The following is a 9723-nucleotide window of genomic DNA, read 5'->3' as shown; positions in this document are numbered from 1 at the left end:
ATAGCTCACGCAGCTCTATGTGAAAAAGTCAAACAACCCAATCAAAAAATGGGTAGATCTAAACAGACATTTCTGCAAAGGTGACATATAACTAACATATAAAAGTACATGAAAAGATGCTCAACATTACTAACTAGCAGAGAAATGAAAGTCAAATCAAACGAGGTGTCACCTTACACCGGTCAGAGTGGCCATCATCAAAAAGTCTGCCAACAGGTGCTGGAGAGACTGTGGAGGAAAGGGAACCCTCCTACACAGCCGGTGCCGCGTGGGAGCAAGGTCCAGGCTCAGGCTCTGTCTTTGGACACAACCTTCAAAGCCCAAAATAACAAGACCCACCTCCTTCCCCCAAAATAACTTCCTTTCCTTCTCCACTTAGAGTTTCTTTGAGGTCTAAGACGCCGGCACACCAGCTCCCTACAGGGAGGTTGCGCGGGTGCCGGGAGTGCGCATCCTTGACGGGGCGGGGAAGGGGTGCACGCTGGCTGAGGGCATTCTTAGACGAGCACAGCGCAAAGACAAGGTCGTCAGGGGCGAAAAGCCAGCATAGGCGGTTTTAGCTCTGCCCGGGGAGGCCTGGCCCTGGCGCCTTAAACGCACGGAGCCCCAGGCCCCCAGCCCTGAGCGGAGCCCTGGGGTTCCAGCAGCGCATGGTGGACTCCGCGCCCCTCCTGAGCCACTATCTGGGCCGGGCCGGGCGGAGCTGCGGCCTCTGGGAGCCGCGTCTGTGCCTCGCGCCATCCGCCGCTAACCCGAGCGCCCCAAGGCACCGCCCTCTACCGCCACCCCCACCCCTCCTTCCCGCTCAGCGCTTTAAAACCGCCTGGCAGCGGCTGAAGGCACAGACACAGGCGAGATCAAGCTCCGGGCCCGCGCCCCCGACGGCCGGCTAGAGCAGCCCCATGGAAGGTAAGTGCCCTCGCCTCCCCTCCCACGCCCCCGGCGCCGCGCGGTGCCCCTTTGCCACCCTCTGGGGCGCTGCCTCTGCCCTGCTCCCGCTCCTAGCCAGGTGTGGGGATAGAGTTGAGGCCCACTCCTCGTAGATAGTTGCGGGTCAGGAGGTGTGGGTGTCTTTCCTTCTTACCAACCAACCCAGTCCTGATCCCCGGGTCGGGGAAGCCCCCGGCCTCAAGGGTGACCCAAAGGAGGGACATTCCTCGCCTAGTGCGGGATAGAGGGGCAGAGCTCTCTCAGTTAGCTCAGGGTGAAGCCTCCCGGGTCTGGGCAAGTGTGGGGGCAGCTACTGGCAGCAGAGTGCCAGTGTGTCTTGGTTTCTCACACTCGCTGCTCCCCGCCTCCACCGCCTCCCACCGACTCCCCTATATGTGGGCTTGCTGTGATAGAAGGCTGAGGGGAAGGAGAGGTTTTTAGAGAAAGTTACAGAACTAAAGCCAGAGCCCAACCTCTCAGCAGGTTCCGGGACCCAAAGAATAGGGCTCTGAATGCCACCCAGAGCATCATCTCTTCCCTGGCTTTCCTTAAGCGCCTGCTGCCCACCACCCTGAACAGGAGTCCAGGGAAGATGGAGGTTCTGATAAGAGAAGGCTTAGTTTCTACACAGAAGCACAAGGAAAAATGGTTCATTTGACCCAAGATTCCAAGTCCAGAACCACACAGCTCTGTTCGGGGCGTTAGGACCTCAAGGGCAATGGCTTTTCCCCTGAGACCCAGCAGAGCCGAGCCAGCAGCGCCCTTCCCCAGCAGATACGTGAGCACATGAGCTCTGCTTCTGTGTTATTCCTGGGATCCAACCCAGGGAGGTGGTGCTACCCAGATTCTGTCTCCAGAATGCCCGTGGTGTGAAGGGGAGTGACTTTCCCCAGGCATCACAGTACTGGTGGTGTCTGCCCCCAGAGCAGGTGGCCCTGGTGGTTGGGGGCATCCTTGGGGGGCTGCTGCTGCTGCTGCTGTTGACTGGGGTGAGCTACTATCTCTGGAAGAGACTCTGTGCCACATTCACCTATGAGGAGCTGTCAGAGACCACAGCTGCTTCCAGCACACAGGGAGACGCACTCTGCCCTCTGGATGCCAGGACCCAGGCAAGCAGGTGAGGCAGGATGTGGGGCTAAGGGAGCTCCTGGCCTTGCTTCAGGCCCTCCCTGTGGAGTTTCCCTTGGAGTGGGGTGGAGAAGGAAAGGTCTGTTTGTTTATGGAGCGCCTCCTCTATGCTGTCAGCAGGCCAGGAGCAATCACAAAGAAACTCCCCCCCAAAAAAAAGAAAAAAGAAACCCCAGAATCTGAGCCACAGCTATGAGGCAGGTGTTATGAAGCCCATTTTCCAGCTGAGGAAACTGAGGCTCAATGGACATTAAGTCCAGATGGCACAACTAGGAAGTGGCAGAACAGGCATTCAAACTCAGGCAGACGGACTCCAGGAGCTGCGCTCCTGCGCCACTCACCACGGCTGTGGGCAGACGGAGGAGGTGGCTGTGCGCGTCCCCTGGTGTGGGCCCAGAAGACGGTGCTCTTGCCTCCTCCAGCTCCTGCTGGCTTTTTCTCCTCTAGTTCCTGACACTTACACTCTCTGGGCTGAGCACTCTGAAGCCATACCATTCACCTGCTACCTATTTGTCATCTCCCTGCCTCTGGACAGGCCACCAGGCGTGCCATTTGTGGTGCCCCCTTCCCTCCAAAGCCAAGACTGGGTACCCCGGAGCAGCAGAGAGTGGGCCCAGGTCCCACAGGACCCCTACCCAGCCCCGGAGCTCCTGCCCCACACCACTGGCAGCAATCTTGGTGAGTGTGCCCACCAGGGCCTGCCCAGGGGTCATGGTATGCCCAGGCCAGGACAGACCCATCTGCTTTCATGGCCTGGCTCCTGAAAAGAGTCCAGATGGGACCCAGGATGCCAGAGTTGCCCAGTGACCACTCTTTCTAGGTATTTCAGTTTACCAATGCCTGCTGCATCCCAGGCTGGGCTAGGTATGGCTTCACGTGCCATTTTGGAGTTAGACCATGGCTGGGGGAATCACCCCATTTTACACATTAATAAACTGAGGCCCGGGAGGGTAACAGTGCCATGCCCGAGGTCACAGAGGCAGTAAGCAACAAATCTGGGGTTGGAAACCCAGTGTTCCCAGGTACAGCACCTGTGCTGGGTCCTCCTCCAGGATGTTGGGTTGGCCAATCCAGAGAGCAGAATGGTGGAAGCTGGGCACACAGCTTTCTGCCCACCTCCTTGCTCTGGAGACCTCACTAAGAACCACCCAGTAATTAGCTAAGCCCTTACAATTTAAAGAGGAAGACAACAGGCAGCATTTTATCACTGAGACATCCTCTGGGACACCACAGAAAGGAGCCAGGCCAGATGCTGGGCACTGCACCCACATTGGCGGCCCTGACCTCTAGGGGTGGGGGTCAGTCATGAGGGCAAGGGTTGAATGAATACTGTGTCCTCTGCTAGGAGTCCCAGGAGGAGCAGGCCTGGATGTAGAATGCCTTAGTGCTGAGAATGCGTCCTGCAGAGCTGCACTAGAGAGAGGCTGTGTTTAGTCTGGAGAAGAGAGTGGGGCGAATGTGGTCAGGAGAAGCCAGCGAACTACCTTGTCAAGACTCAGCCAAGAAGGGCTGGGCAGGGAGGGGTGGAAGAGCCAGAGCTTGCGGTCCCCACGCCCCTGCCTTCCCCTGGCCTGCCAGTCTTCCCAGTCCCTGTGTTGTAGGAGATGCATGTGTGGCGGGGACCATCAACCCTGAGCTCTACAAGATCCCAGAGGACCAAAGTGAGGCTGACTTCCCTGAGGGCTGCCTGGGACGGCTGTGGTTCTCCGTGGAATACCAGCAGGAGGCTGAGCGGCTGCTGGTGGGCCTGATCAAGGCACAGAGGCTGCACGCCCCCTCAGAGAACTGTAGCCCCCTGGTGAAGCTCCACCTGCTGCCCGATGAGCGGCGCTTCCTCCAGTCTAAGACCAAATGCAGAACCACCAGTCCACAGTTCAACGAACACTTCGTCTTTCAGGTATGACCTCTGAGCGGGCAGGGCCCAGGGCCCTTTGCCTCCTGGGAAGAACAGACATTGTGCAGGAGAGCCCAGCCTCCAGTGCTAACCAGGGCCCTGCAGCCCCAGGGGCCCCATACCACAGGCTCTACTCTACCCCACCTGCCAGGCCAGGGTGTACAAGAGCCCTGACCCTTGATGGTGGGGGAAGATGAGAGGCTGGAAGGATGAGGGGGCAGAGGGCTGGGCTCCTCCTGTACAGGCTGCCTGGAAGGGAGAAAGAGAAACATATTCTTGGAGTGCCCACTGAATGCCAGGCCCTGGCTTATGGGACTCAGGAAGGCAGCCAAGACCCTGGAACACGATGAGATTTCTGACATTGTCATCCATGGAAGGTGGAGGGTGAGACCCTCCACCCCCACCCAGGCCTCTTGGGGTGGGGACCAGACTCACTCGTCCTGTCAGAGGCCAGAGCAGGGACCGAGAGCCATCTTGCGACAGGTGGTACCTCTGCAGCATGGGGGACAGGTGAGCTCAGGGTCCTGAGGTGATGAGGCACTGAGCCAAGCGCACAGAGGCCTTGAGAGCCTCAGCAGGTGACTGGGGCCCTTATGGGAAGCCAGCAATCAAGAGCTCCCGAGAGGCCTTGGACAAACATTTTTAAGAGCAGGGCCGGAAGCTGACTGGCAAGGTAAGGAGAGGCTTGTCTGCAACTGGGAAGACTGTGATTTCTACCTTCTTCCGGGGCTGAGCACTGAGAAGAGGGGTGGCATGGGGCCCAGCCCAAGGCCGTCCTGCTGGGCTCAGGCTGTGAGAATTCACAGGTGAACCTGCTGTTCTTGGAACCTCAAAATCCAAGGTGGGGAGGTTTGAATCATCCCCTGCCCTGTGCCTGCACCAACCTTACCCTGGCCTATCTGTGCTTCCCTCTCTAGGGAAGAGAAAGAGAAGAAAATCAAATTTAATTAACCATCTGCCATAAGCCAGGCCCTTTGATTGGGGTTTTATAACTCAGAGAGTAAGAACAATTATTCCATCTTACAGGTGAGGAGACTGAGTCTCAGGGAGAGGACTGTTCAGGTGCCAAATTCAGATAGCAAAGACGGGGGGTTCCCTGGGCTCCAGGGTGGGAGCCTCTCACACTTTTAGTTTAGGCAACTCACTTGGATGCCTGTTAAATGGTAGATTCTGCTTAGTGGGTCTGAGTGGAGCCCAAGGTCCTGCGTTTCTAACAAGGTCCTGGGGGTGGTGGGTGCTGCTGGTTCTGGGACCACACTCTGTGTGGCAAGGCTCTGGCACAGCCTTCCACCTCCTGGGGACACTGGCCCCACTGAGGCAAAGGGTCCCCTGAGGATGCCTGGGTTTGGGGTGTGCAGGTCCCTGGTTGAGATACCCTTCATGGAAAGATTCTGTTTCCAGAACAACATATCACGTCATCCCATCCCCTGACCCTTCCTGACTCCAGCCGGGCCCTCGTCTCTCCAAGGTATCCAGCAAGAGCGTCAACCAGAGGGTGCTGAGGTTCTCAGTGTACCACGTGGACAGGCAGAGGAAGCACCAGCTCCTAGGGCAAGTGCTGTTCCCTCTGAAGAAGGAGACACTGGCGGGCAACTGCCGGCGCGTCCTCTGGAGAGACCTGGAAGCCGAGAGCCTGGAGGTAAAGGCTAGGGTCACCAGACACATGCCAGACGACCATGAGTCTGACCACCGTAGACAGCCAGCAGGTGTGGCCCAGCAGAATACTGGCCACTACCCCACAAGTGCGACTCGCGGTGGAGGGCCCAGGCCAGAGCTGCACGGGACAGTGGAGGTGCCCCTGAGGCTCTTTTGCCCTGGAGATTACTTGGAGCATCCTGGAAAAGCCACATTGGGATCCCCATCCAGATCAGATAGCTATGAAAGTTGACACCTCAAATGGACCTGCCAAGGAAATTACCCACTCTTCCCCCAATACCCCCCCACCCCATGAGGATGACTCAGAATAGGCCTTGGAATTCCCCATTCCTAGGTTTGAATCCTCAGCTCTGGTCCTTACTATGTGATTTTCAGCAGGCCCCTTCAACTCCCCAGACCTCAGTTTCCCCATCTGTAAAATGGTGGATGGGCTTCAAGGAAGGAGTATGGCTGTGTCATGAGTACCCCGGGCCTGCCTGCCAGGAGGAAGGAGGAAGGCATGGGGGCCTCCAGCACCTACCTGGGGTGCTTTCCTCTTGGCTTCTCCAGGCTCCCTCCGAATTTGGTGACCTCCAGTTCTGCCTCAGCTACAATGACCGTCTGAACCGCCTCACCGTGGTTGTGCTGCGAGCCAAGGGACTCCGGCTCCGGGAGAACATGAGTTTTGTCAGTAAGTTTTCCCCCTGGGGCAGGGCCCAGCCCATGATCTTGGAGCCTGGAGTCTGGCCCTCATCCCTGGCCATCCGGTTTCTGCTTGCATGTGCTACCAGGAGCATTGCTGCCTCCCAAGCCACACCCTCCCTCTCTGCACAGCTGCTGCTGCTGCTAAGTCACTTCAGTCGTGTCTGACTCTGTGCGACCCTATAGACGGCAGCCCACCAGGCTCCCCCGTCCCTGGGATTCTCCAGGAAAGAACACTGGAGTGGGTTGCCATTTCCTTCTCCAATGCATGAAAGTGAAAAGCGAAAGTGAAGTCGTGTCTGACTCTTAGCGACCCCATGGAGTGCAGCCAACCAGGCTCCTCTGCCCATGGGATTTTCCAGGCAAGAGTACTGGAGTGGGGTGCCATTGCCTTCTCTGCTCTGCACAGCTAGGGTGTGAGAAATTGCTTCCTTATGTTGATCCCAAGGCTGCATCCCCTTGGCCTTCACCAAGACCCCTAAGAACCCTAAGACCAAGCCTGCCCCTCCCTTTTCCCAAAGCAGTGCCTTGGCTCCTGTACTGTGCTGCCTGTCTCCAGCCCTGCCCTTCTGCAAAGCGAGGGCTCCTCCCAGGGCAGGGAGCAGCGAACAGGGTGTCCCTGCATGCAGAGTTTGACACTCAGCTAGAACTCAGGAGCTGGAGGAATGCAGACCCCACTCTGGCTCACCCTAAATGTCCAGCCCCGTTGTGGGGCCCCCAGCAAGGGGGTGGTCGTCTGCCCTTTGTGCGTCTCTGCATCTGGGTCATTATAAGCAAGCTGGCATTCAGCCTTCCACTGTGGATTCAAAACCCATCTAACAGCAACTTCCCCCCCAAAAAAAAAAATTAAAAAACTTGACCTCTGAATGGGGTGCTTAAGGGCCCCAGGAGGCCTGGGCGCCCAGCAAGGAGGATCCACCCCACAATGGGGACGGATGGGCGTGTGGTGCCAGGCTGCAGTAACAAGGGCCAGCCAAACCTTGGGTGCATTCAGGAGGCAGAGAGGAAGGAAGAGGAAGGGAGCCAAGCATTTCCTTGGCTGTAGGCAGTACGCTAATCAACCCCGTTTCCTCTTGTAACGCCCTTTGGCTGCAGCAGTTGTGAGCAATGGGGTCCTGGCACCCAGGCGAGGCATGAGCCCGCCCACCCAGGCTCCCACGGGCAGGAGGCTGGGCCCCCTGCCTGTCCCTCCCAGCCTGCAGTCTGTCCTGCCCCTCAGGTGTGTTTGTCAAAGTGTCTCTGATGAACCACAACAAGTTTGTCAAGTGCAAGAAGACTTCGGCGGTGCTGGGCTCCACCAACCCTGTGTACAGCGAGACCTTCAGCTTCAAAGCCGTCCCCGCTGAGCTGGACACGGCGAGCCTCAGCCTGACAGTGCTGCAGAGCGCCGAAGGGGACAGTAAGGCTGCCCCTCACTGTCAGCCTGGGGATTGGGCTGAGGAGGGGCTGCTGTGCATTCAGGAAGTGTGGACCCTTTGGAAGGAGCCGTATGGTTTCTGTTCTGTGCCGAAGGAAACTAGTGCTCAGAGAGGCTAAGATATTTACCCAAGGACACGGAGCTTGCTAGTGAGATAGCTGGAGCTCACACCCAGCTTTAGTCTGGTGTCATTGTCCACAGGACCCTAGAAAGAGGTTAAAGGATGGCCCCTGCTACTCCGTCCTGGGGCAAATCGCCAGAGAGGTTGGAAAACAGCATAGCTACTTGCACTGGCCAAGCGACCTGGTGCTGTGGGTCTTTATGTACCCTGTGTTGCCTCGTGCCCTCTGTACAAGCCCTGAGGGTCCTGGGTGAGGTTCAGGGTGGATGAGAGGGTGGAGTTATCCCGCACTGCCCCTCACTCCAGGGTCCACGTCACTGAGGCAGAGCTGTCAGGTCAGCTGGTCTCAGGGGTCAGAGCTTAGGCCCCTTCTCCATTGTGATACTTGGTAAAAGGCGAAAATTATTGTTGAGTGTTCCTGCTGAATATACAAGTTGACAGAGGGAAGAGGGCTTCTTTCTGGAGGGGCCCCTTCCTCCCTCAGCTCTTTGATGCAAGGCAGTTTGATGGCCCACCAGGAGGATGGGGGGCAGAATGGGTGCCCGCACTGAAGGGCAGGCTCTTTACTTGGGCTCCCTTCCCCGTCAGCTCCAGCTCCAGAGCAAAGTCAGGACCCCTTTGGAGGCTGTTAAAGAGGGAGAGAGCTGGCTACTTCCCTTAAGAGAAGGAGTGAGTGAGAGAGAGGGAAGGCCCTGGGGATGGCTTAGGTGAGGTGGCTTCTAAGCTTCCGAGAATGACCATGTTCTCCCTCCCCTGCAGGGAGTCACGAGCTGGGCCGGGTGGTGGTGGGCCCCTACATGTACACCCGCGGCAGAGAACTGGAGCACTGGAACGAGATGCTTAGCAAACCCAAGGAGTTGGTGAAGCGTTGGCATGCACTTTGTCGCACCACCGAGCCCTAACCAGGGCGGGGAACTCAGGTCTGCTCCAGAAGCTCTCTCTCCCCATAGCCATGCCTGACAGCCACAGGCTCAGACACTGCATCCAGCAACTCACTGGGCTGCAGAGTCAGCCTGAGCTGGGGGAATATGTATGCTGATGTATAGGAGAGAAGAGGGGACAAGAGAGCCCTGGCCTGGGCAGTGGTGTGACCGGTGGGTTACATCTCAGCAGCCCGAGAGGCCCTCCTTGACTCACTCTGTCCTTCTTTGCCCATGGGGCTGCCTGGACTTAGAATCCTGGCTCCTGGTCATCCATGTCTTGAATTGGACTGGAAACTCAGACACTGAGAAGAAATAGTGTCTTTAGTGAAAGCGTAGCTGTACATGTGTAGAGTGCCGTGGAAACTTGGAAAGCTGAGGATGTGTTAATGTTCAGCCTACACTTTTTTCTGCTGTCGTTTCTCTACCTTCTGCCTGGCAGAGAAGACAAGTTGTCTAAAGGGTTTACTTCAGTTGGTTCACAATAAATATTAGGTTGGTACAACAGTAATTGCAGTTTCAGACTGTGAATTTTAAATCATTATAACTAGGCTCAGACACATCTTATTAATAAAAATAGGAACCATTACAATCAACACATTTTTACCAATGAAAAATAAGTTTGTTTATTCCTGTAGCATAACAATTTGTGCTTCAGGATTCAACGAACTCTTGGAAAGCATTTTCTGCCTCCAGCTGATTGTGGAAGTGTTTTCCCTGCAAAAAGTTGTTGAGAGATTCTTGAAGAAGTGGTAGTCAGTAGGTGAGAGGTATACGGTGGATGAGGCAAAATTTCATAGCCCAGTTCATTCCGTTTTTGAAATGTTGGTTGTGCGACGTGCGGTTGGGCATCGTCACGGAGAAGAATCGGGCCCTTCTGTTGACCAGTGCTGGCTACAGACATTGGAGTTTTCAGTGCATATCATCCATTTGCTGAGCATACTTCTCAGATGTAATGCTTTCGCTGGGATTCAGA

The 9723-nt window shown here is 56.4% G+C and overlaps 1 protein-coding gene across 1 annotated transcript; it reads left to right on the top strand.

Moving 5' to 3' along the window:
• The first annotated feature begins 804 nt into the window (after nucleotides 1-804).
• Nucleotides 805-9310, top strand: LOC104998990 (synaptotagmin-15-like). The gene is made up of 8 exons (XM_010854399.1): nucleotides 805-909; nucleotides 1855-2047; nucleotides 2594-2736; nucleotides 3660-3955; nucleotides 5421-5591; nucleotides 6158-6278; nucleotides 7509-7688; nucleotides 8587-9310. The coding sequence occupies exons 1-8, from the start codon at nucleotides 903-905 to the stop codon at nucleotides 8727-8729; spliced, it is 1254 nt and encodes a 417-aa protein (XP_010852701.1). The 5' UTR covers nucleotides 805-902; the 3' UTR covers nucleotides 8730-9310.
• Nucleotides 9311-9723: the final 413 nt, after the last annotated feature.

This window comes from Bison bison, unplaced genomic scaffold, assembly GCF_000754665.1.
Source record: "Bison bison bison isolate TAMUID 2011002044 unplaced genomic scaffold, Bison_UMD1.0 scf7180017864341, whole genome shotgun sequence".
NCBI classification, from domain to species: Eukaryota; Metazoa; Chordata; class Mammalia; order Artiodactyla; family Bovidae; genus Bison; species Bison bison.
This window is presented reverse-complemented; position numbering and strand designations above follow the sequence as displayed.

Bases quoted from the DNA above. Each gene is read 5' to 3' on its own strand.
- LOC104998990 (XM_010854399.1), top strand. The intron at 2,737-3,659 runs GTGAGTGTGCCC...CCTGTGTTGTAG, and splicing joins CACCACTGGCAGCAATCTTG to GAGATGCATGTGTGGCGGGG. The intron at 5,592-6,157 runs GTAAAGGCTAGG...TGGCTTCTCCAG, and splicing joins TGGAAGCCGAGAGCCTGGAG to GCTCCCTCCGAATTTGGTGA.